Here is a 24,998-nt window from a genome sequence, read left to right as displayed (position 1 = left end):
GTGTTGACTAACTTTGCTGCCCACGCAGGAGCAGTGCAAGCAATGTCTCGTGATGGTGCCCCTCCCAAAAGCCCCTTAGTTTGGGGTAATAGAAAACTGCATGTGGAAGGGAATTTAATCCCTTTGGGAAGGACAGGGTACACCAGTGCTGCTGAATGGGTGATACGTGAATCCAGTGCGACTCGCCATGCTTCTGGAATTTGGTGTAAGAGCGTTAGGTGGTCAGCATCCATTTGCTGTGTGATTTCAGCTCTCTGTATAAGGAATTCTCTACTTTAATACATACTGACTCAAAGTGCTATATGCACCCTGAATTTCAGCCATAAATTTCATGAGATTGTTTCCAGAGCTGTTGAAGAAATGATAACGTTACCAGACCTGTCTGGGGAATCCCAGTATCTGCAGGAATTACTGGTGCTGACCAGGTGCTGCTTACTCTTTCCTGATGATATTCCCTTTGTAAACTTACTGTGATCCTAATGAAATTCTTACTGGTGTTTGCTGAGGTGGTATGGGATGTTTAATCGTAGAATTCAAACAATTGCTGTTGAGTGAATGGTTTCTCTTTTGCATTTTGCAGGAAGAAAAAAAGTTTACAAAGACTGTGCAAGGAAAGGTCCAGAGCAGTTACCATCACTCAGTTCAGGAAATTGGAGAGCTGCTGAAAAAGAGACTTGACACTATTAAAAAACTAAAGATTTGAGAAATCCTTGACAGACTCCACAGGGGAGTGACACCAGAGTCCCAGACAGAAGCAACATCCGATATACCATCACTTTAATCCAGAACTTCCTCATAATGCATGAAGGACTTAAAATCATAAAACAGTTTTTTTAGGTATTACAGATGTATTCAGCTGACTTAAATTATTGTATATAAACAAGAAGCAGGGACCCTTCTTGGGGTTTGACCACTTTTTATACATGTTCATAAGCATATTACAACAGGAGAAAATTTAACTTTCTTCCCTTTTGATCTCTAGAAGCAACTGGAGATGGTCTTTAGAAGCAGCAATAGAAATCCAGTGTAAAGTATATATCTCAAAGGAGTTGTATTTTCATCACCATACAGTGTTTATAATTTTTGTATGGTCCTTGCCTTAGAAATGCAGAAATCGTAGATGCCCGCATTCAGCCACCCCCAATGAAACGAGCCAGTTTCGGAGCTGCCTATTTTGTCCACAAGCCGGCTGGTCCTACCGAATTCGGGGTGTTGGTCCAGCAGGGAGGTGCGAGGCCGAGCTGGGGGAACACCCCCTGCACGCAGCCGTCCCGCATTGCCCAGCCCTCTGCTGTAGGGTGGGAGTGAGCCGCGCCTGTGGCGAGGCACCTTGTGCTAAGGGCCGAGCGTGGAGCCAGCTGCTGGAGGAAAGGGGTGGGTTTGTGTTCAGAAGAACTGCAAAGCTGATGAGGAGCAAACTTGGCCGTTAAGTTCTAGAAAGAGATGGGAATTAGTGTTTCAGGAAAAAAAAAAAGACAAAACCAGAGACCGTGTATATAATAGGTGCAGTGAAGTCTGACACTGCGTTCTAATTTCATGTCAATTTAATGTAAAGCAGCAATCATCATGACTTCTAAAGAAGTGTATTTAGATTACTGAAACTTTAAGACTTAAATATTTTCATAGAAATTAAATCCTGTTGGCTTTGGTTTTAAGTTGGCAGAGGTAACTTTTGCTTCCGCTGTGGTATGAGGCTGAGAATACTTTTTATAACTGTATGCTTGCTTTTTGCAGTTGATCTTTGATTATTCGAGTACTAGCTCATTAGGCATTCTCTTAGAAAGTGCAATTGCATCATCTGCTCCTTCTGAATCTGCATTTCTGCTGTTTGTGTTTTTTTTTTTCATTTTAAAGGAGCAATGCAGCCTAAAACTGGTAAGCAAAAAAGTACACGTTGCACCTACAATCTGAGGGACAGGTCGGACTTCAACAGATTCCTCATCTTCTGATCTAAAGCAGCTAGTAACTGAAGTCTATATTTAAAGTTCTAAGAGAGCTGACAATCCTACTTTTGTCATCTCTTCCGAATACGTTTTGTTAGAAATGCTAGAATGTTGACGAGAGTATTTTTTTAAAATAAATCCCCTGTGTAAAAAAAAAATTCACATTGCTGCTCTTGCTGGATTTAGTTTTGCTTTTGCCCCATCCTGAAAGGGAAAGAAGGCCGTCTGCAGGTCGTCGAAATTGTAAGGGATGTCCTGGTGGTTTAACGGCGATGTCTGGTAAGTGCTCTGGGCTGGAGGAATGCCAAAACGTGTTAAGTCTGTTTTTAGAGTAATCCTTTTCCTGAACAAACTGAACTGTCTTATACGTTGTATAGAAATACCATTTTTGAAAGAAGGGTGTGTTCCTTAAAGCAAGACTGATGACTGACACTGATGCTTTGAAATGTGTAGGGTATGTGCTGAGATTATGCAACTCACGGAGAAGCACTGAGCCAGAAATCTGCACTGCCCGTTTTCGTTAAAGGAGACATTGCCATTGCTGATATTCCTGTCCCATCCCCTCCCCATGGCAGTGCAAACGTAGGTAGGGCTTCTTGCAAACACCAGCACTGAACGCAGTTGGCACAGCATCCTCGTCCAGAGGCTGACTTACGCTGGAGTTTCCTTGCACTGCTGCTGCGACAGGTTGAACTCGACCAGTTGTATCAATAAGCAACAGCGACAAAAGTGAAGCAGGGTTAACAAAACCAAGCTTTTAAAACCCTGTGGGCCGGAAAGCAGAACTTGCTTTAAAAAAAAAAAAAAAGTTTTCTGCATCAGCTCCCTTAAAAGCAGAATTGAAACTGCTGGGGGGAGGTGAGGGAGGGGATGTGTGTTGTCTGAGAAGAGATGACAGCGGGGCTCAGCTCTGGTGGCTGCTCCCTCAGACCTTCCACAAGCCAGCACGGGGGGAATGCTGACTGCGTGTGTTGCCTGCTGTCCTGCTTCCAGGTCTGGCCACAGGTGAATGATAAACTTGTCAAATACAACTTGGATTACTCAGTGTTTTATAAACCAGACGCCATCTCGTCGCACGCTGTAACTCCTCTCTGGGAGGAGTCGGTGGGGGTGCAAAAATGACTGTGTACCGATTATCTGGGGGCTTGCTTGAGGGAGAGGGAGAACTCCTCTCTCCTTATAAATTGTGTACAGTTAAATATATTATATATTTCTTACAAAAGAGCATTTCCCTTCCAGAATGTGTCCCACTGGGACTTGGTAAGAAGTTCAAGCTATAAACCATTGCTGCTGTTCACCCTTTTCCACTCTTGGGGTTTGTTTTTTGTTTGGTTTGGTTTGGTTTTGATGATGAATTGAAAAACATACTTAGAAAAAGCTACCAAGACTACTGTTTACAGACTGAAAAAAAATACTGCTTTTATACTACTGGGATCATGAGCCACGATCCTTTTACAGATTTCCTCACCTCTTTGCTTTAAGTTGGTATCTAATGTAGATGAAGGTCAGAAATCTCTTACCCTGCTTTGTCTACATACCGAAGAAAATGTACAATGCCTGTTCGTGTTCCCCATCATTTTTGTACTTTTTACCAATTTTAACTGTTCGAGAGTTGCATTTATATTTTGCAATCATTGATAATCATGATGTTATTTTAACCGTTAGTAATCTTAAATGGGATTTTTTTTGTTGTATCTGCAGCCTTATCTGAACTTTCTTTCCTTGATTATTCATTGTAATTTATGACTGTAGAAGATACGTATGCCTCAGCCTTCTACGGACTTAAGTGACACAACTGCAAACGATCTGCTTTAAACTGGATGGGTTTATAATTTATATAAAAGTCAGTTTCGTTACGAATCAGTCTTGCTGCCTCTTTCATTTTTCCATTTGGATGGTCGGGAAGTAACCGCAGCGCTCATCTACGCTCTTTTCCTTGTTAGCTTCTTGGTGAAGCCACAGGTTCTGGCGCTGGGCAAGTGGGAAATCAAGTTACCTGGGCTGAATAAAGAGGAAAGCGGGGGGAGAAAAATGCACCTTGCTTTCTCCTGCGTGTAGCTGGGGTTCAAAGCGCTGCCTGCTCGAGGGAGGAGGGGGGTTCAGGGCTCTGTCTTCGTGATTCCTCTTGGCCGTGCCCCGCTGTCGCTGCTGCTGAAGCTTTTTTTTGTCCCGCCTCTCGGTGAGGGCACGGGGAAAGCACCGGGGCTCCCCTCAAAGCGCTGTGACCCCACCCCCCCTGGGGCCGCTCAGGGCCGGCTGCCTGCACCCGATACCCCCTCCCCGTACCCCCGCTCCCCTCTTGGCCGCCCGGGGCGGGTGGGGGGGGGGGGGGGCCGGGCCCCGGTGGCGGCGGCGGGCGCTCCGCACGGCCACGTGACCGCCGCCCCACTCCCTCCGCTCTCCGCCATGGCTGCGGCGGCCGCCGCCGGCTCCCTGCTCCTCGGCTGCCTGCTGGGCCTGGCGCTGCCCGGCGGCCGCGCCCTGCACACCAAGGGCTCCGTGCCCCTCGACTCGCTCACCTTCTACAAGGTACCACCGGGGGGGCCGCCGGGCCCGCAAGGGTCGGGGATTGGAAGATTGGGGGGGGGGGCCGAGGCCGTGCAGGGAGAGCCGCCGCGCTCCGGCCCCGAGCGCCGCGGGGGGCCCGGGGGAAGGAGCCGGGGTTGGGGGCCGGGGAGCCGGGGCCGCGGAGAGGGGGGCAGCCGGGGCAGAGCCGGCGCGGCGCGGGGCTCGCGGGATGGCCGAGGATCCGGACGCAGCCAATGGGAGAGCGGCAGTGGCGGCGGGTAGCCAATGGCAGAGCGGCCGAGGAGGCGGGCAGCCAATCGGAGCGCTCCAAGTGGAGCCGGGGCCGCGGGGAGGCTCAGCGCGGCCGGCGGCTCCGCGCGGGGCTCGGCGCCCGGCGGGGTTCGGCTCCCTGCGGGCGGAGCAGCGCCGCCGCCACCCGGCCCCTGCCCTGCTCCCCCCGTGCCGGGGTCCCACGGCGAGGCAGCTCCTCGGGGCCGCGGGCAGTCCCCGCTCTGAGCCATTTCCCTGGGGTTTGTGTGGACGGAGCAGGAGGGGCCGGGCTGCTGGCGGGCGGAGGGGTTGCACGCTCGGTTGGGGGGTCTCGTCTTTATTTTTTTATTTTTTTCCCCCCCCCCAAAAAAAAATCGCTTTGATGAAAGTGTCTTCCAAGAGCCTGGAAGGGTTTTTAAGTCAGCAGTGACCAGTGCTGTGAGGGATGGCACAGCTGAGTGCTAGGGAGACGGACAGGAGCCCGTCGAAAGGGAGCCGTCGTATTGCAGGATCAACGCGGGCGCTTCTTTAGCGACGTGGGCAGGAGAGACAACGATCAGCTGAGCTGTTTAAAAAGTGTCTGCCCTAAACAAACCGCTCTGACACCAGCAACTAGCTCTTGCCACACGCCAGCAGCCCCCTCCCGATTTTTCTGCCGTGACAAACCATTTTTGGTGTTTTAAGGCTACTGCATTCTACAGCCCTTAGCTCCTTAGGAGGAGAACTTGAAGTAATTGGCAGTGTGCTGCAAGAGGAGCTTTAAGAGACCAGCAGAAATGGCAAAGCTGTAACACATGCTGCGTTCACTTCTTACAAGGACAGTAAATAAGCTGTGAGATCAACAGGCCCTGAGCTGGAGGCTCGTGAAGTGTTGCAAGCAGCTGCTGTGTCCCTGCTTGAGCAGCACTCGCAGGGTGCTGCGTAGGTGGGGACCCGCGCTGCAAGCCGATTGCGTTCACTAGAGGAAAGATGTTGCAAGGTCTTCTCCTGGAGGGAGAACAGAGCCCAGACCAGGTGGCAGATTCACATACATCCGAGCTCATTTAGCAGAGCGAAATTCAAAAGCAACGGCACCAGTGGAGAGGAATCGATTAAAGCACCAACACCACGTACTGAACCAGAGCAGTGTTTCCGCTCCTGCCCGTACCTCCTTTCTGAGCTGCAGTTCTCACGCTGGGACGCTTCGGAACGGCCTTAGATTTGTCCTTTATCCTCCTAAAGTCCCACTGGAAGCCTTTTCACTGACTTGCTTCCAAGGCACTGATCAGGTTTACAATAAGCAAATCATGTATAATTAAAATCGTTATCAGATCCCCCGAACCTATCGTGTGCCGTCTTTATCATCTGCTGTAGGGATACGTACACGCAGTTTTCGCTCATGCTGCAGTGAGTCACTTTTCAAAGGCTATAATTAAAAAATTTCCATCTCCCTCTGCACCTACTCATTGCGCAGGAAAATATGAAAAAGCTAAAACAACCTTAGGTGGCTTGTAGATTGCTCAAACCTGAAATTTTAAGTTTTGTCTTTTTTCCTCTCTTTCTTATTATTTTAGGTAATTCCGAAGCATAAGTTTGTCCTGGTGAAATTCGATACGCAATATCCTTACGGTGAGAAACAAGATGAGTTCAAAAAGCTGGCAGAGAGCTCAGGCTCCAGTGAAGATCTTCTGGTGGCTGAAGTGGGAATATCAGGTGAGGAGCTCTGAACAGATTCGTACGCTACAGGTTGGTGGCGAGAAAGTAAAATCCGCTGCAGTTTCTGATCAAAATAGGCTCTGAGGTAATTCTGGTAGTGGGAGACGAGATCGGCACGGCGCTGTCAGACCGAAACACCGAGTGTCCTCGCTCTGGCTGGTAGCAGGGCTCCGCCGTCGTGCCTCCTGCAGCAAGCGTGGGAGTGCTGCGCTCTGCTGTCGGCTGTTAATGAAGCAAGTCAGCCCACGGCTCGAGTGGGTGCCACCCTCCTCATTCACAGCGCTTTTCTTCCTTCCCTTTTTTTTGTTTTGTTTTTTTTGTTTGTTTGTTTTGTTTTTTGTTTTTCCTGAAATAAACCTTTTCGTCCATTTTCAGGGAACAGACCTTACAAGAACTGGGTTTTAGCCATAAGCCTGGTCAAACAAATCAAAGCGATAGGATTAATTCATTGATAGCATTCATTACTGCGGATAACTCATTACTGCTGCTAAGGCTCAGAAAGCAGTTGTTGCACTGTGGCTGGCGTAAGTCGGTGTTCTTGTTGTTGACTTCATTGGGAAAGCCGTGAGGAACGGATCATTGCCACCTTACTTGTTCTTGCTTTGCAGGTAGAATTAAGGATTTAAGCCTACAGAAATTGCCTAACTGGAAAGCTGAACCGCACTGGCATTGCTAAGCACACGTTGATTTACCTAAGCAGCATGGTTGACATCCCTTAAGTTATGGTTTTTGTCCTCAAGAATAAGTGGAATTTATGGGAGAAGTAAAAACATCCTGTTGCTTGGAATGCTGTTGGAACTAAAATACAAGGGGGTGTGCTCTCTGCACATAGACCAGGAAAAAAAAAATCCATTTAACTGTAATATGAAAGAAAAAACAAACAAAAAAAACCACCATTATTTTCCCATAACGATGACTGGGTTTGTTCCTGGAGGTTTTGGCGATGTCTTGTGCTAACATAGTCAAAGACAAACATGATTAGAATCTTTTATTTTTCTTGGGAAAACCTAATGATGGTCTGCCTTGCCCAAATGATCTTCTGGAGTGTTTTTTTTTTTTCCAGCGTATGGCATTTCCTGGCAAAGAGGTTGTTAGGAATTGTTGAAACTCTGGAGACAAATATTTGTCAGTTTGTATACAAGAGAATCCTAAATTAATTTTTTCATTAGCTTAATATACTGTGTTTTTCTGTGTGTTGTTTTCTCCTGACAGATTACGGTGATAAACTGAACACTGAGCTGGGTGAAAAGTACAAGATGGATAAGGAAAAGTTCCCTATTTTTTACTTGTTCCAGGATGGTGACTTTGACAATCCTTTACCTTACACTGGCCAAATTAAAGCCGGGGCTATTCAGCGCTGGCTGAAGAGTAATGGTATCTATCTGGGGATGCCGGGCTGCCTAAAAGAGTATGATGTGCTGGCCAGCAAGTTTGTGAGTACCACTGAAAAATCAGAGCGGCAGTCCCTCCTGAAAAAGGGGCAACAAAGTTTAGAAAAAGCAAAAGAAACTGAGAAGAAGTCAGCTGAGCAATACTTGAAAATTATGAGCAAGATACTGGAGCAGGGAGAAGAGTTTGCTGCTAATGAAGTCGTCCGAATCACAAAACTGATCGAGAAGAACAAAATGAGTGATGGAAAAAAGGAGGAGCTCCAGAAAAGCCTCAATATCCTTGCTTCTTTCCTGAAGAAGAATAACGAAAAAGATGAGCTCTAATATGTTGGATAACTTTGTACAAGCTGTGAAACACTGTCAAGAGTCCTAACCAGTTCTCCTTATGCAAGAAAACTTCCCGCTGTCTTCAAGAGAGCAGCAGATTTCCTTCTGATATTGTCAGTTATAAAATCAAGACATTCCTTAAAAATACAGTATTCTAAATGTTGGAAAAAATCACCTTAAAGCAAGCTCCCAGTATTGTGTAATATTATTAAATAACAGTGTTAAAGTAGACAAAAAAAAAATATTAGATTGGCCTGAAGCACATTCCTGGTGTTTTTTACAGATGTTCCCTAGCAAACAAATAGCAAAATTCAGTCTCACGTTCTATCTTACCTGTTTTAAAAGGTACAGACTTGATGCCCCTGTCCCCACCTTCCCCTGGTTTTAGTGCCCTGGGGTTTTATTCCCTTTACCCCTCATCCTACCTTTTGCCTTCCCAATAGGGCTTCTTATCCGAGTCTTGCTTTTCTTACCTGTTGTTGACCAAGAAACCCGGAGTTTCCTCTTTCTGCCTTCTCCTCCAGCGGCTCCTGTCTCTGTTTGCCTTGGGCAGCAGCCAGCTGCTGGCAGGCGCGGTGAAGCCGGGTCCTTTGCTACCAGAACTTGCCCTGCATCTCCTGGCCGGAGCAGCCGTTTTCAGCAAGCGTCCTCCTGAACCCCGTTGCAATGTCCTGGCTGAGCGAGCAATGTGAGTGGGGCGCAAGGGCAGATCGCCTCGAGGTGCTATCACAAGTAGACTCGCCGGTGCAAAAACATGCTTTTTTCAGAGGCTGATGAGGTAAATTCGGGTGAGCTTCCCCATGAAAAGGACATCCGGTGCCTGTGCTTTTTGCCCGTCCTTCCCGTCCAGTCTTCATCTCCTCGATTCGGAAGAGAGGGAGGCAAATACAGACACTGAAAAGTTCCAAGCGGTAGTCAATGTGAACAAAATATCTTCTCCAGCCCGGTCCTCAGAAGCGAATAGCACTCAAACTAAAGCTTCAACAGCATTCGGCAGAGTTTTAAGTGTTTGAAAACGAGGTCTTGTGACAGGAAGCAAAAGTATTAATTCCGTAAAAGCTCCACCTGCTTTCATGGAGGTACCTAGCCCAGGGGATCAGGCAAGCAGGTGTTGCGGGTGCTGCCTGCGCCCTGGGGAGCTCAGACGGCTGCTGTGAGACGCTGCGCTGCTGATCAGGGTCACAGGCTGAGAGGAACACCTGCTGCGCGTTCCGCCTCGAGGCTACGCTTCCAGCTGGGCAAAACTCATTTCTGAGGGAGCTTTGCTGCCTTTTGAATCTCGGGGTGGGTACAAGGAGCAGGCGTTGCTGCAAGATGAGATGTATTGAAAAATGCTGTAATAATAATAATAATAATAAACCGGTTCCAATTAATAGCTGCCGTTTAAACTGCTTTCTAGAGAAACTGCCGGTGATCTTCGGGGTCAGTGGGAAGGCAAAAGCTGAGCAAGGGCCCCGAGCAGGGTGGGAGCGGGGGGAAGGCTCCTGAGGAGACCGCGGCGGCCGCCCCCGGCCCCTCAGCGCGGGCCGCCGCCCCCTCAGCCGTTCCCGCCCACGGCCGCCCTCCGGTGGGCGCTACGCGGCGCGGCAGCGTGGCGAAGCTAAGCAGGGTCGCCTCGGGTCGGCTGCCGGAGGGGTGGCGCCGCCAACACTTCCCGCTCCGGGAGCCCCGCGCCGTTACCGCGGCCGGAGCCGAAGCTCCCGCGGGGGCTGCGGGGCCCCCACGCCGCCGCCACCGGCCCCGTTTCGCTCCCCCCTCGGCCGGCCACGAGCGCTGGGGGCCGGACCCGCGGGGCGGGCCGGGCGCGGTGTGGCCCCGGGGCGGAGCGCGGGCGGTGCGCGGAGCCCCGGGAGCGGCGAGGCGGCGGCGGCGGGCGTGGGTTCCCGGTGGGTGCCCGGTGGCTGCCCATGGCCCTCCCGGCGACATCGTCCCGGCTGGACGGGGGCTGGCAGGAGGTGAGCGAGCCCCGTCCCCTCATGGTCGGCCCCCGGGGGCTCGGTCCTGGCCCCCGGGGGCTCCCCGCGGTCGTGGGGCCGTGGGGTGCCCGCAGGAGGTCCCTGACGGTGCTCCGTGTCCCCCAGGTGTACTCGGCTCTGCAGTGGATCCAGTTCACCATGGCCATGCTCAGGTAACCGGCTTCATGGAGGTGGTGGTGCCGTGACGGCTTTTTTTTGGGGGGGGGGGGGAACCACAGAAATCTGCTCGTCCCGGTGAGCCCCCTGTGCCAACGTGGGCTTTGTTTTGTCAGCGTTACAGGTTCCAGCTCAATCATTGCCTACGCCATCTTCCAGAATGCAGTGAGGTCCCCCGAGGTAAGGACTGCGCCTCCTCAGAGCCACGGCGAGGAGCTGGGCCGCATGGGCCGCGGGCGCTGTGGTTAATTAAACTTTGTTTATTACAGCCAGGAGGCAAAGGGCTGGCCAAGAGCCTGTGTCCGTGCTGACACACGTGTGAGGCTGACCTTGGGCTGTACCTGCGCGGGGAGGAGCAGGTCCCTTAGCGCCGTCCTGCAGCTCCCGCCGACGTCCCGTGGATTTGGTTTTGGGGCTGGGGAGGTGCGCAGTGGGTGGGGATGCCCCTGTAGGAAACGCGTGCACAGGGGTATGTCTTTGGGTATGTCCGAGGCTTTTTGACAGGCAGGCGTGCAGCTAAAACTGGTGCTGGCAGAGGTGCTGCAAGGTTCAGACAAAACCAGACCGGTTTGTTGTGCTGAGCTCCCCAGGGAGGCCCTGAAAGATTCCCCTTGGCCGTGCACAGGAGCGGTTAACATTGCTCACGCAGCAGCGCCTGGCACATCCCAAGTGCATCACACGTGCAGATCATGTGTGCAGGGAATCCAGCACATCTGGGATGCATCGGGCGTGCTGGTAATCACAGACCTCCAGCCCAAGCTCGCAGGGCTTTTGCTGTCTACACACAGCCCGTCTGTCTGTCCGGGACTTATCGGTGCACAGAGCTGTGTGAAGCTGCAATTCTTTGTCTGGGATTTGCAGACGTCTGGCAGCCCGGTCTGTGGACCACGCAGATAACAGGTTACTGCTAAGAGCGGTAGGATGGTGAAGCTGGCAGCTATGTTGTAACAAAGCTGTCTTTGTACTTCCCTTGTCTTCAATGTCCATCATACATCGTGGGTTTGATCTGCAGCCCACAGACCAGGGAATGCAGTAAATTATCCTCAGAGAAGGAAGTCATGCAGTCAGGCTAACACCGAGACTTCGTTGGTTGAAGCAGTGTGGGCTGGAGAACCCGCGTCCAGGTTTCCAGGGCAAATTTGCACTGCTTGCAGCGTGCAGGGCAGTTTTGCTCCCAGGTAGCCAGAGCTTCATGGAAACAGCACATCCAGAACAAGCTGCGGAGATCTCGGTGCATTCCCAGGGAGGAAGGAAAGCTGGGACATCGCCTTGGTGCTGGGATGGACGCCTTCCTGAGCTCGTGCTGCACAAGGTGCTTACCAAAAGTGGTCAAGAACCCTGTGCTCAAGATCCACAGACCACATCGCCTGCACCTGCACAGCACCAGGCCTGGTTCTCCCCTGGGGTCCTCCCCTCTGGTGCGGCGTGGAGCTGGGCTTGGCAGGGGTCCCGCTGTGACTCAGCAGCCTCAGCTCGTTGACTTCCATGGCTACAAGCCCGCATCACTCGGGAGCCCTTGTGCTATCAGTCATATGATGTGGCTGCGGCCCGGGAGCTGCACTTTTGCTGTTTATGAGTTGCACATGGCTCTAAGTTGCAGATGGACCGTTCCTGCTCGAGGGAGTCCAGATGTTTCTGCTCAGATTATTGCAAATCCAGATAGGAAGGATGGATCCCAGCCAGAGTGACCCGTCGGCATCAGGCTTCCAGGCTGTTCTGCTGCCAGCGGGATCCATTGCTGGTGTTTCAAAAGCAACAAAATCTTCAGTAACTTCCCCATTCTCTTGTCCCCACATTTCTGGTCCTGTGGGCAAATTTGTAAACAAAGGGGCTGGAAGAAATCCATATCAAAGCTTGCCACAAATAGTTTATTCCCTGTGTCATGAGACTCCAGAGTAAGAAATAAACAGCTCTGGAGGCTGGGAGGAGAAAAATATTATAAACACTTCCCCTCCTACCCCCAGCTGAGGAAATCAAATATTGCGTTCTTGAAACTTGCTTTCGGTCTCTACGGAGTCAATAAAACTTCAGCATGAGCTAAATCATTCAGAAGAGATGATGGCAAGCGATGAACACGGAATTTCCTCTGTCATGTCAACAGGTTCTCTGCAGGTAGATGTCCCTGAGCGATGACCAGGCAGAGCAAGATCAACAGCTGTGCTCCAGCCTGGCAGCCCCTCTGAATGATTACGTCTTTACATTCCCTTCCTCTATTTTATAAATACCGTTTGTTTCTTCTTTTCCCTTCTGTAAGTGAGAACCATGCTGCCTTTCGCTTACGACTGTGCCACCTACTTCATTTAGGTCCGTGCCAAAAGAGCTCCTCAGCCAGTAGCGGTGCTTCCCTCCGAGGACACGTGGTGCTAGAGAAAGGGGTCTCGTGTTTGGGTGAGAAGGTTGCTGCTTTGCTTATTTGAGAGCTGCTTGGCCCTAACGTGCCGTGCTCGCAACCTGGAAGTGTCCCCAGCCTGTCGTGCCCCTGCCTGCTGGTGCTTCAGCTCTGCACCACCGAGGAAAAGCCTGGATTTATCGCTGCTCAGAGAGACGTTCATAAATGCAATGATGTCCAGGCTAGCTCCAGAACTCAATCTGCTCTCGGCAGGCATTTACTTAAAGGACAATACTGGGGCAAATTTCACCCAAAGGCTCAGTTCCCTGAAAAAAATCTCAAAATCAAGGCCTTCTGAAAAGTGTCCTTGCTGCATTGGCGTGTAAAATAGGTTCAGCCTTAGTCACCAGCTGAAATGCCACGAAACACATAGGAAAAATGCCCTTTTCAGGTTATTTCAGACCTGAAGGAGGGTTTGTGTTTCCTAGAAGTTTCCCTATCAATTGATTTCCTAGACAACATCGCTTCTCCCTGCACACCTGCCTCATTCTGCCAAGCTGTAGCACCGTAGGCCTTTGAAATACTTTCTGTAAGGTTTGATGCTGCTCTTGGATCCGGGGGCATTGCTACGGCAGAGAGGGTGATTAGGGCAGGGTGTCGGCACAGAAGCAGATACAAGAGCAAGAACGAGCAGGGCTTTTCTCTGCCGGGATTGCTGCCCTGCCAGAAGTGACAGCACATCTAGGCAAGGGGGACAAGCTGCTGCTGTCGGCGGTCGCGGGGCTGTTGTGAGCACCGCCCGGACCTGCTGACTGATTTCGCTTTCCCCAGGTTCGCCCTCTTTTCTACCTGAGCCTCTCCGACCTGTTCCTGGGCATGTGCTGGCTCACCGGGGCGCTGCTCTATAGCACACCGACCTCCAAGCACGATCTCATCTGCTACAACCTGCAAGCCACGGGACAAGTGAGTAGCCTTGGCATCACAATTCATGATTTTGAGCCCATTACTGTAATTAGCCTCGCCGGTGATCAGAGCGTGGCTGTGGGGAGCTGTTTCCAGACGGGCTTTGGCAGAGGCTCCCTGTGCGAACTCAACTTATCAGATCTCTTCGCCTCGTTTGTACGACAGAGATAACGGTGCTTGGTTTTAGGTACGGCTGGCTTGCGAGAGGCAATAAGGAAGGCAAAGAGAGCATGGGATTTTGTGGTTGCAGTGTTTGGGTTACTTCTGCAAAGTGAGTAGATGGGGCTTTATCTATTTCCTGTTGGTCCCGCGCCAAAGATTATCTCTGTGTCTCCCATGCTGCAGCTTTCCTATTTCTCTTCGTGCTTCCTCCAGCCTGGGCAGGAGCAGATCCATTCTGCCATTCGCTTGGGCTCGGACTGAACGCGTTTCTCAAAGAGCCGTGCCCTTCCTGCTCTCACTGACCTGGCCCTGTGCTCTCTCAAGTCCCGAGGATGTTCAGGGGCTGCTCTATCTGTGCAACCTCAGCCCCATGCCCCAGCGATTTCGGCTGCTTTCCAGCACTTTGGGATGATTTCTGAGACTAACTGGAGCGGAATGAGGGAAATGCTGTTTTCCTGACGGTTTGCTCTTGTCTCACCAAGTTCCCACTTCGACTTTAGGCCCTGTAAATCACTGCTCTTGAAAAGCTGCGGGGCACAGCTGAGCCGGGGCCAGGGCGGTGGTTTGTGAGCGGTGACCTCTGGCCTTAACAGTTTCCTTTTAAAGCGCCCACAAAAACGTGGCTGGGAAGAGCAAGTGGCTGTGGAAGTGCTCACACCGTGTGTGTCTGGGGACGGGTGTCTGCAGCCCGGCGTTATTTCACAGCTGTGTCTGGGTGATGTTGTATTGTGATGGTGAGTAGAGCTTAGAGAGCAGCTGCTCCACTTCTGGCTTCTCTCTGCTTTCTCAAGCTGTGCTGCTGGCGAAGCAGCGCAATATGTTCACCGCAGGGTGATTTGGTTATCTGGGAATGAAGCAGAACGGTGTCAAAGATGTCTTTTAGATGATGGTACAGGGGAAAGTGAGAACAGCTCGGGAGAGGCTTTTCAGAGCCTGAAAGCAGGAGGAGCCGGCAGGACTGAGGTTGCAGAGGGGTTGTAGAGATGTTTCCCTCGCAGCTTTGCCCTGGGGGACAGCTCTTGAAGTTCGGTGCTGCAGTGAGTTTCTTATGGCCTGGAGAAGACAGACTGCAGTGCTGGAGGAGAAGCAGCTTGGATATAGACAACACAGCATCATTTCTCAGTGCAGACATGGAGAACGTGCTATGACCTTGTGCACTTCTGGCTCTTTCCTGCTCTTGCTTTTCCAGCCTGTGTCCAAGCTTCTAAGGGAAGGGGCAATGCAGGAGCTTTATTTCCACGCCGGGAACAGCAGTGTGAGTAGGCAGAGCTGGCCCCGGGTGAATCCTTGCAGGACCTGCCTTCGTCCCAGCCCCACAGGGACGGTCAGGGTGCTGTGGGGCAGTGTGCGGGGTGCCTGCCCCATCCCGAGCTCAGCCACGGGGACAGCCGAGCCGGCTTGTGTCTGGCAAGAGCTCTGGCTGCTGTTTGCTCTGGGAGAAATTAAAACAAACGGAGCACTTGCCATAGCAACAGTGCCCGCACGGCGCACGTGACGCGGCGCAGGACACCTCCTTCCTCAACCCCAGCAGTGCCCGTGTGTGGTGGGAACATCTCGTGCGTAAGTAGGAGCCAGCAACAGGTTTGACCAGCGCCTTCTGAAGAATATAAGTGATCTGTAACCAAAGGAAATGAACAAATGGCTCCCGGCCCTGTCCAGCCTGCGCGCAGAGAAGTCTTGCAAGGGTTGCATTCCTGGATGTCTCGTAAATTCACCTGGCTGGTTTGCACACAGACACCTAAAAGCTGTAAAATGCGCTGAGTGACAGGGGTGGGACAGGCTCAGCAGTGCTTAGCACTGGTGTTTGCAGACCCACACCACGCTCCGTGTGGTTTGGTGGTCTCAAGGGATCGCCTTAGGATCAGGGCAGCGTTTTGGCTTATGCAAGCTGTTGATCATCACGTTGTCGCCAAGGGCTGAAGCTACTGCCAGGGGAACTCCCCTAGCATCCGTACCGTGTCGTGAAGGAGGAGGTGGCTTTATTTCATGGACTTTTCCTGTTTTGGCCCCAGGCTCTTGGTTGAACTCATGCTATTAAATGTAAATAGTGCCTTCTGCCATCCCTTGCCTTTGCTCTTTCCTTCTCCCTGCTTTGCCTTTGCATTGCAATGGTGAAGCCCAGAACAGAGGTTGTGGTTATAATTGCACGGTTCCCCCACATTCTTCCAGTTCAGTTCCAGTGGCCTAATAACGTCCTGGCAAGCTCCGCTCACGCCGCTGAGCACAATGGGGAGCCACAGAAGTGTTATAATGAAGGGCTCTGGTGTCTCCCTTTATCTCCTCCGGGTGAGCGCTGCAGGACTGTCCGCAGCCCCCGAGGTGGGGCTCAGGGGAGCAGAACTCCCTGCTCCTCCTGCCTTCAGGCAGCTTCACAAGTGGTTTTGGGTTCCCTCTCCCAAAAAAGAATGTAGCGCTGGCACTTTGTGAGCTCTCCGAGGCATTTTGAAGTGCGAGAGAATTCTCTTTGTGGGCTGCTTTGATGACCTTCTCTGGAAGTAATTGAAGAAGGGCAACAAACCCTCATTAAACCTCCTCTAATGAGCTGGCAAGTCACTGTAACGTTCGTGCTGCAGTGTTGCAGTCCCTCGGACTCAGCCTCTTGAGAACCAGCCAAGAGCGTTTGCACCCTCAGTGAAGGAGACCGAGTTTATTTAGTGACTTATTCCTGGACTTTGGTGATACCAGGCTGACAAACCTGGGCTCCTTGCTTCTCTGGCAGAGGGTAGCAACTCCACAGAAAAAATTCACTTGTCCAGCCCTTCCTCTTTGCCTTTGCCACTGAAGCATGTGTTTCCTGTAACAAGCCCAGCACACGCATATATATAGTAAGGTTAGGTGGCTCTGTTTGTACTTGGCTGCCTCAAGCAACCATGGCTGGGGATCCAGAAAAAAAACGCAAGATTTGTTCTCTTTACAGGAGATTTTAGGTATTTGGTTTTTCCTCAAGCTGCAATCAAGGGCTGGGAAACTCGTTGTGGGAAACTGTTTTATAGCTTTTCTTTCCTCTTTTTTTTTCCATGGAGGGAAAAGGATTCTTAGCATGTTAAGTCTGGCTCACTGTGCAATTGTTGTAGTCTCTGCCCCCGCTTTCCTCTTTACGTATACTATTGTTTTCCATTTCCGTGAATTCACTGGGCAGTGAGCTCACCGCATGAGGAAAAAAAAAATCTCATTGCCGTGTCTGTGTTGTGTTGTCCAGTGGATGCAGCACAGAGAAGGTCGAAGTGCCTTTGAACCTTTTTGCGTTGTCAGAATTTGGGGCAAAAAATGACCCAAGTCACAAAGATGTGTATTTGTAAGAGTCCTCCTGTCCCTGACTTGGGGCCAAAGTGAAGCCCCCTTTGTGCAGGACGAGGCGAGCCCCCCTCCTCTGCCTGGCTCTTCCCAGGCTGTGTCCCTCTGCAGCCCAGCAGACGAGCACAGGGGCTCGGGAGGGCTGTGGGTGCACATCCATCCTGCACCGGTGCTGTGTGGGACCCGCACCTTCAGCAGCCCACCACGCTGTTTAATACCCTGCCTTTGGCCCATCGTTCATCAGCCATGAACCAAAGCTGCCGCAGGAGCTCTTGTCAGAGGGCTGAAATCCTGGCTGTTTGTGTTCCTCAGGTGTTCTACGTGGCCTCTTTTCTGTACACTGTCAACTACACCTGGCATCTGTACAGGGACCTGAAGATGAAATACAATCAGAGCCTTAACAGGATGCCCCCCACGGTGAGTAGGGCTGACGTACAGCAGCCGCTGGGGACCGAGACGTACCTGAGGGGTTCTGGTGGGGTTTGGGAGGTGCGTACAAGGCAGCAGACCTTGCCACGGGGGTGCTGAAGGCCGGCTGGGTGAATTGGCGTATCTTGCCGTGCCACTGAGGTCAGCAGAGTTACAGCTTGGGCTGCTCTAGGATCTCGGTGAAGGATTGGGCTTGAAAGGCCAAAACAGGCAAAAGCAAACAGCAGTGTACATCTCAGAGCAGAGAAAGCTCAGGATCGGTGAAGTTCTCCCACAGCAGAGCAGTTTGCACCAGTCGAGTAGCTGGTTTGTTGCTGTCACTGCCTTCTGCCAGTGCATGGCAGGGCGATGACTCGCTAGGGGACAGGAAAGCAGAGGGAGCCTGGAGAGTCCGGAACTGAGAACTGGCAATTTCTGGCCTCCCCAGGTGTCGTACAGGCTTTGAGAGCATCAGCAGTGTATTGTAAGAGCTTGAGATGGGAGGTGTGACGGAAGGGAGCTAGTGATAAAAGGAGGGGTTGGCTCCGTGAACAACGGGCGGTCCTGCCTTCATCGTCGCTGACCTTTACAAAAGCCCATCTGGGAGCCGGTGCGATCGCTGGGAACCGAGGAACAAGGACGTAGTGCTCAAAAAATACTCGTTGACTTACAGGCTAAACAAACACTTCACTTGCCATGTGATCAAAATCTCTGCCTGCAGTCGTTTCGTTCCTCACACCTGGCTAAACAGTGAGGCACCGCCACTGCTCTAACTGCAGTTCCTCCTGCTGTGTTACTGCAAGACAGCAGACTCCTTATGCAGCTCTTCCCACTGAACACATCAGCCCCATCCCTGTATATAGCTTTTCTCTTCCCCAGACCTTTGCTGTGGGCAGCAAACCATGTCTCAGATCCTCCACCTGTCTGTGCAGGAGCAGCAGGCTGGGCAGATCGCTCTATTTCAAGGGCTCTTGTCTGTAGGGTTTGGATCCGCTTGCAGGATTGGTTTCCTTCCTGACTCCCATTCAAAACGCAGCACCTACAATAAGTTCCCCGACACTACAGCTGTGCCTGCCTTGTATTGTCACAGCTGGTGTGTGGATGCCAGCTACCAGAGGATTTCCTGGTGAGCCGAGGCCAGGACACTCCAGGCTGCCTGCATTTCTTCATCAAAACATGAAGTTTCTGAGGAACAGGGTTGGGTTGAATGAATGAGCAGTACGAAGAACGAGCAAGTTGCACCAGGGAGCTCACCAAGTGTCTGCCACTTGTCTGGCTCAAAGTGCCCTTCTCAGCCCTGGCTTTGAAGGGGAACACGTCAGTGAGCTGGTGGAGGTGTCGGTTGTTCCTTTGGCACATCAGCGCACACTGAGCTTGGCGGCGTTAATTCAGAGCAAAGTGGGAAGAAGCATTTGTACTTGGTCTGGGGATTAACCAGCATCTGTAGGATCCAGAGCTGCTGAAGCACTCCCTGGGAGCTGGTTCCTGGGAGCCAGTGGCTGTACGGAAACGGTCATTTAATTAAGCTCTTTGGACTTTGCAGGTTGTAGATTACGTGAGTTGCATTGGCCGAGCAGCAACGATCTTGTCCAGGTAAGATTCATTTTTGGCAGAACGATGCGGGTTTGGTAAACTGCAGCGTCCTGATCCCTGCTTCCTGCTTGTTTTGGAGCAAATTTCACTAAAACCCGTGTTTGTCAGTTAGCTCATCAATGACAGCAGTGACCTAACAAACTCAGAGCAAGAGTCTTTGGATGTAAGGGCCTTTCTCCAGCCAAGTTAGTTATAACTGTATAAAATAATATATATATATCTTTCTTTTTTCAGAAAGTGCTCCCTTTACTAATTGCCTATATGAGTGAAAGTGTGGAAGTTAGCAAAGCTGGTAAAATACTCCCCCAGAGCAGCATCAATAAAAACAATTTCCAAGTCCTCTGTAGTGACAGGAGACAGAACAAGGAGTGTTTGGCTGGGGGCAGGAGAATTGCAATGCAGTAACTGCACTGTTGTCCTCTCTCCTCCCAGCCTGGTCCCTTTTCTTCTCATGGTGCCTGTGTTTTGCCTGGGCAACAACAGCAATTGCTACCAGAACTTCAGTCAGAAGCACGGGTAAGCTTCAGGCCTCTCTCTGAAAGAGCCTCACCACTTCTGAGGCACGGCAAGAGCTCAGTTTCCTTTCTCCCCGCAGATGTCTCCTGATGCACACAGAAGTAGCTGTGCCCACCAGCGAGCCACTGACGTTGAATGGCTCTGTTTGCCATGTGATGCATTTCTATGGTGTGGGGGTCTTCCTCGTTTCCTTTCTGATCAGCTTCGTAGCCATTCTGGTAAGAAACGTAGTCCTTGCACGCTAGCGGTGTGAAAGATGGGAAGTTTTGCCCCCTTTCATCTTTACATGAGTAAGAGGTCACTTTGTGTGCATGTTCATCAGTCTCCCAAGTTTGCTTGGATGGTGCCATCGGCCAGACAATGTCAGGGGATGAACTGCGTGGTGCTGTTTCCCTTCTGGAAGGGGAAGGGGGAAGGGATAATTTCATTGTGCCACCATATAAATCCATCTGCAGCCCTGTGTTCTCTCAGCCCATCTCAGAAAGGATTTAGCAGGTAGAGGAGGCTCAGAGAATGGCAGCAGGGATCGCCTAGTGCACAGGCCAGCTCCTGTGCAAGAGAGCAAATGAATTAAGTGTCCTCAGTTCAGAAAAGGTCACGTGCAAAGCAACTGCTCTGCCCCAGGGAGTACCCTGTTGCACAGCGTGAAAAGGTTTCGTAGATTGAAATGAGGATTTAGCTAAAAAACATGGGATACTCTGTCCTAGATAAACAAGCGAGATCAGAGCATGTGTCCAAAATTCAAGCAGTGATATACGCTTATTTTTTTTAGGTTGTACTCGTTCAAGCCCGAGGTTTGTACAAGAGGTTTGTAAACTCCACAGGATTCCTGGGAGACCAGCAGTGGGCGATGATAAAGATGGTGGAACAACGCGTGGTTTTCTACCCCATCGCTTTCTTCTGCTGTTGGGCCCCAGGTCAGCAGAGCACTGAGTTACTTTCACAATATTCTCGGGAGACGTAGTGCCTGGCAATGAAACGCAAAAGAGGTGGGGTTAAAGCAATACCCTTTTGACATTCCCTTTTCACAGCTGTCCTACTTGGAATTCTGAAGCTGGCGGTTTCAACAAGCAGCAAAATCTACATGGCTCTTCTCATTCTACAGGTAAAGTCTTCATCTGCAACCTCCTACGTTTTGCCTTCTCTGCTTGGAATTATCGTCTGTTAATGTTTGCCTGTTTCTAATCTCTGCTCAACAAGCTTTTTTTCTAGCTACAAACATGACTGCTGTATGAGCTTAAGTCAGATTTATGCTTTTGGTTGGCAAAGATCTTTGTTAGTTGCTATGTTTTTCACAGGCTTAAAAAGGTCTCAGTAACCAAAATCACAGCATCGTGGAGATCATAGCAAATAGGACTGGAAGGGATCCTCAGAATTCAGTTAGGTTTTTCACTTTCTGTGAAAGTCTCTAAGTGTAATTCCTTCCCAACACTTGTCCAGCTGCCCGATGTGCCTGAGGCAGCATTTCGCAAAGATTATTAAAATAACCACAAGATTCCTGTATCGTATGGGGATGCAGATAGATAAAATCGTGCTGGAAGTGGGAGGCCTGACAAAATGTGCCAGGTTTGACAGCCTGGGAGGGAGCCTCTGAGTGCTGTGCAGTGCTGGCTGACAAGACAGCCCTGATCTCTGCTGCTGTCTCTCCCAGGCACTGACAGCAGCTTCCCAGGGACTTCTGAACTGCATTGTGTATGGCTGGACGCAGCACGTCTTCCTCTCTCTCAAACGCAACGCCTGCCGCGACGTTGACACTCAGACTCCTCTCCTGCGCTCCCAGAAGAAGTTCTACGACAGCACGCTCCCCGCCAGCCCTCCAGACGCAGAGGTGTCCACGTCCACCCTGCTCTGATGCATCCTGCAGCAAAAGGAGAACAGGCAGCGTGCCAGCGGGGCCTCATCTCATTTCAGCAATGTCAGCTAGAACTGGCAGCGGCTGTCTTGGTGTGCACTGTTGTCAGCAGCACAGGTAACCGTTGCGCTGGAAGAGCCTGAGCAGATCTGTCAGAAAAGCACTTTCAGTGAAGGTAGTTATTTATTTTACAGATTTGTATGGACTTTAAAGGGATTCTTTAAACATGGTCCATCTTCTTCAGTACTACAGAATTCCTCCTTATGGAAATATCTCTAGAAATGCATTGAATTATGTACAACAGCTCAGAGACCTAGTACAGCTCCTTTGAGGGCAGATGCTCAAAGGATGTTTTAATTTTTTAACTGTTTGTCAGGTATTTGCCATTACAAGTTATCATTAAAGCAAAGGTGAATATTTTTAAATCTCTGACTTTTGATTCAATATAAAAATAAGAACATGTACCCAGCTGATAGCCAACTGCACGGAATGAAAAGTTGTAAAGTAGCAGAAAAAAAACAGCACTCACTTCCATGCCTTGACTTTTCCCACATCTCCCTTCTGGTCTTGCCAACTTCTGCTCAGCTACAATACTCAGAAAAAGCTTCCTCAAGCCAGTGGAGCATCCCTCATGAACCAGAGCAGGACTTTGCATGAATCTGTCCGTGCTTGTCTAGATGCTCAAGTGAATTACTCACTAAGGCCCCACCATTCTATAGAAAATAAAACAGGTTTTTAGCTACATTGAGAGGAAAACAACCCTATAACTTTTATGCTCTTTAAATTCTCATAGCTTCACTTTTCAGTTCCAACCCAAATTTATTTACATAGTTGGTAGTACAAGAAGAGGAAATACTCAAGTTTTGTGTAAGTAACTTTTATACAGTTTACACAGTTACATTGTGTAAAATACTTTGTACAGATTTCCTGGGACTAGCAGTCTGGTTTCAGAGAGACCCATGGGGCCTGCACTCCTTTCCAAAGCTCAGCTGATGGGTCTCCCACCGCTTTCATTCCTTTAAACATCGTCGTCATCTTCCTTGTTCTGCTCCTCACCTTCAGGAGTCTCAGATACCTCTGTGGATGAACTTGTAGTGAAAAATGCAGCTATCACGTTTATGTATTTGATTGCAGCAATGAGGAGAGCGATCAGAATGATGGCAACGGGAACAGCGATCCCTATTGCAGTCCCAAAAGCTTTATTTTGGACAGCCTCTGCCGTGGAGATTATTAAGTGTGGTGGGGGGCCACTGTCCACGCTCCCTCCCAGGCCGTGGAACTGGCAGTAAGGGGGGGCCCAGCCAGGTTTGCAGTGGCAGTGTTCAAGGTTGTTGCAAATCCCTTTCCCCTGGCACAAAACGTTTGCATCACACTTTGTTCTGACCACGGCATCTGTGCACGTCTTGTTAATACAGATCTTTTCTTGACCACACTTGGTGCCATCAAGTCCTCCTCCTATATCAGGTGTATCTACGCCAGCACGGTAGGCTGTGCCCCAGCACCAACCCTCAGACCCTGGCATCTGAATGATGGTTTCAGACCCCTCCAGAAAGGGTATCCTCCTTACATTCACACACTGCAGCCTTCCGCACAGAGCATTTTGGGGTTTACATTCCACAAAAGCAACTTCATTCCCATCACCACCACAGTTGCCAAATCGATCCCCTTTCGTGTTCTGCTCTTTGAAGCAACTTTCTGGAGCACCCCGAGCTTCGTTCCCAAAGACTTTTCTGCATAGCTTGTCATAGGTTGCACATTTCCCACGGTAGCAGTAGCCATCGTCGCTGCATTGTGTCCCGTCATGCATGTACAGATCCTCTGGGCACCACTCGGAAGTCCCATTGCAATACTCGGGTAAGTCACACTCATCCACCTCTGACCTGCACTTGTATCCTGCAGCACGAAAGTGGCATTTCTGACAACACTGCCCAACGGAGCAGACAGCCCCCGGCTTCAGCCTGCAATCTTGGTAGCAGCAGGGGTTACCTCGGCAGTGCTGCGGCCCCCCGCAGTCACACTGCTCTCCCTCATCTATCACCTTGTTGCCACAATGCTTAAAATAGAAAAATCTGTTGGGCTCAGGGATGTTGTTTAAGCATTCACCGTCCCCTCTGCTGAGCAGGTCTAAAAAGCTCTGAAGGCTGCAGTTGCTGAAAGCTGCGGCGCCATTGAGCGACTCGCCCGTCATGTAGCACTTGGTGGCTTTTCCACACACACACTCTTTTTTGTCATGCTCCATCCCCAGATTGTGACCCAGCTCGTGAGTGAAAATAATTGAAAAGGTTACGAAATCTCTTCGTATGTGAGACACAATACCTGACTGATAACCAGGGTAGCAGATGCTACCTACGTAGGCCAGCCCAACGACAAGTCCGAAGTCTGTGTAAGTAAATAAATGTGCAATGTCATATTTCATCCTATTAGAAAGATCTATATTTCCCCAGTTATTAAAATCTGTAAGAACTTCTTGTATATCCAGGCTGTACCTGATTAAGTTGCCATGCGTCCAGATCTCCAGCCCAATCAGACAGATGCGAACCTTCAGAGGATAATAGTACGTTTCTGATAAATTGATTGTATCTGTAACCAGAAGCATCACAGAGGTTTCGTTGCTCCCTTGGAAAGAAAACAGCTGGTAGTCCACCACAATAAATATCTCGACATACCTGGTGTGCATCAGTCTCTGAGAAAAGTCTTGCTTCGTTGAGGGTATTTTAATACCCATCCAGCCTGGTTGCTTTTGGATCGCTTCAACAGTCAATCCACACGTCGAAGACTTGTCCTGGGTCGTCTTTCGTCGATAGAGAAGGTGCTGGAAGGTCAGGGACTCCGGCACAGGTTCGATGCCGTAGCTCAGGTTCCCGATTTTCAGCCGTCCCCTCAGACCCGAGCAGGTGCTCAGCGCCACGAGGGAGCCGGGGCTGCCCTCCACGTAGCCCAGGTAGTAGCACTCCTCGGGGACGTGGGGCTGCTCCACCACCCTCCTCCCTCGGGGGCTGTAGGTGATGACTGGCAGGTTTTTCACCACAAGTCCCCTCGTCTGCGTGAGGTGGACGACGCGGTTCTCACCCTCCACCCTGATGACATAGGACACCTCTCCCGATGCTGCCCGGCCTACCACGGGGGACAGCTTTTTTGGCCGGATTATCTCATGCACAGCGTAGCCGGGTGGCAGGCGACGGCTGCCTGCCCCGGGGAGGAGAGGAGCCGCCAGCGCTGCCCAGACACCCAGCCTGAGGAGCAGGGCTTTCACCCGGCCACCATGACCTGCCTGGAGCCACCTCACCACCACGGCCTTCAAAATGGAGGTCAGACACCTCGGTGAGGGCTCTGCCAACCCTTGTACAGCCATCTCGATCCTATCTCCCTTGAGGTGCTCAATTGGTGGCCATGGCAGAGCTGGCACCTCACAGCTGGTGCCCTGCAGCTGATCCCCTCAGCGCTGCTCAAGAAGGTTCCGGAAAGGCCGCGGCCCTCCTGGCCGCCATGCCGTGTGGTGACAGGAATGAAGGCCACACGGCCCTGCTACGCTTTGCTCTCTGGGGCACTCTGAGGGCTGAGGCAGCTGGGGAGCTGCCACCGCTCTTCCCTTGCTGCTCCGTGAGATTTGAGGAG

At 50.9% G+C, this 24,998-nt stretch overlaps 4 protein-coding genes across 5 annotated transcripts in view; 3 read left to right on the top strand and 1 right to left on the bottom strand.

Annotated features, from left to right (window-relative positions):
• Positions 1-3,800, top strand: part of NAA25 (N-alpha-acetyltransferase 25, NatB auxiliary subunit) — a 30,205-nt gene extending 26,405 nt beyond the window's left edge. The window contains exon 24 of the mRNA XM_040576844.1: positions 581-3,800. Coding sequence (XP_040432778.1) covers positions 581-703 — 123 coding nt within the window. The 3' untranslated portion in view covers positions 704-3,800. The remainder of the gene's footprint in view (positions 1-580) is intronic.
• Positions 3,801-4,295: 495 nt separating this feature from the next.
• Positions 4,296-9,503, top strand: ERP29 (endoplasmic reticulum protein 29). The gene is made up of 3 exons (XM_040576860.1): positions 4,296-4,472; positions 6,275-6,413; positions 7,629-9,503. The coding sequence occupies exons 1-3, from the start codon at positions 4,350-4,352 to the stop codon at positions 8,129-8,131; spliced, it is 765 nt and encodes a 254-aa protein (XP_040432794.1). The 5' UTR covers positions 4,296-4,349; the 3' UTR covers positions 8,132-9,503.
• Positions 9,504-9,949: 446 nt separating this feature from the next.
• TMEM116 (transmembrane protein 116) lies at positions 9,950-21,808 on the top strand. 2 transcript variants are annotated; one of them, XM_040576855.1, is made up of 11 exons: positions 9,950-10,089; positions 10,216-10,262; positions 10,383-10,446; positions 13,427-13,558; positions 17,327-17,431; positions 18,966-19,015; positions 19,448-19,531; positions 19,611-19,749; positions 20,304-20,448; positions 20,563-20,636; positions 21,183-21,808. In XM_040576855.1, the coding sequence occupies exons 1-11, from the start codon at positions 10,042-10,044 to the stop codon at positions 21,381-21,383; spliced, it is 1,089 nt and encodes a 362-aa protein (XP_040432789.1). In that variant the 5' UTR covers positions 9,950-10,041; the 3' UTR covers positions 21,384-21,808. The 2 variants fall into 2 exon arrangements, with proteins under 2 accessions (XP_040432789.1, XP_040432790.1); XM_040576856.1 differs by lacking the exon at positions 13,427-13,558.
• Positions 21,809-22,401: 593 nt separating this feature from the next.
• Positions 22,402-24,735, bottom strand: LOC121079488 (disintegrin and metalloproteinase domain-containing protein 20-like). The gene has a single exon (XM_040576847.1). The coding sequence runs from the start codon at positions 24,733-24,735 to the stop codon at positions 22,402-22,404; it is 2,334 nt and encodes a 777-aa protein (XP_040432781.1).
• Between the last annotated feature and the right edge of the window lie 263 nt (positions 24,736-24,998).

This window comes from Cygnus olor, chromosome 17, assembly GCF_009769625.2.
Source record: "Cygnus olor isolate bCygOlo1 chromosome 17, bCygOlo1.pri.v2, whole genome shotgun sequence".
Classification (NCBI taxonomy): domain Eukaryota; kingdom Metazoa; phylum Chordata; class Aves; order Anseriformes; family Anatidae; genus Cygnus; species Cygnus olor.
This window is presented reverse-complemented; position numbering and strand designations above follow the sequence as displayed.

Excerpts from the sequence above, each read along its gene's own strand:
- ERP29 (XM_040576860.1), top strand. The coding sequence starts at position 4,350 with ATGGCTGCGGCGGCCGCCGCCGGCTCCCTGCTCCTCGGCTGCCTGCTG. Across the intron at positions 4,473-6,274 it reads ACTCGCTCACCTTCTACAAG|GTAATTCCGAAGCATAAGTT; the intron begins GTACCACCGGGG and ends TTATTATTTTAG. Across the intron at positions 6,414-7,628 it reads GGCTGAAGTGGGAATATCAG|ATTACGGTGATAAACTGAAC; the intron begins GTGAGGAGCTCT and ends TTCTCCTGACAG.
- TMEM116 (XM_040576855.1), top strand. The coding sequence starts at position 10,042 with ATGGCCCTCCCGGCGACATCGTCCCGGCTGGACGGGGGCTGGCAGGAG. Across the intron at positions 13,559-17,326 it reads ACCTGCAAGCCACGGGACAA|GTGTTCTACGTGGCCTCTTT; the intron begins GTGAGTAGCCTT and ends TGTGTTCCTCAG. Across the intron at positions 19,750-20,303 it reads TCAGCTTCGTAGCCATTCTG|GTTGTACTCGTTCAAGCCCG; the intron begins GTAAGAAACGTA and ends TATTTTTTTTAG.
- LOC121079488 (XM_040576847.1), bottom strand. The coding sequence starts at position 24,735 with ATGGCTGTACAAGGGTTGGCAGAGCCCTCACCGAGGTGTCTGACCTCC.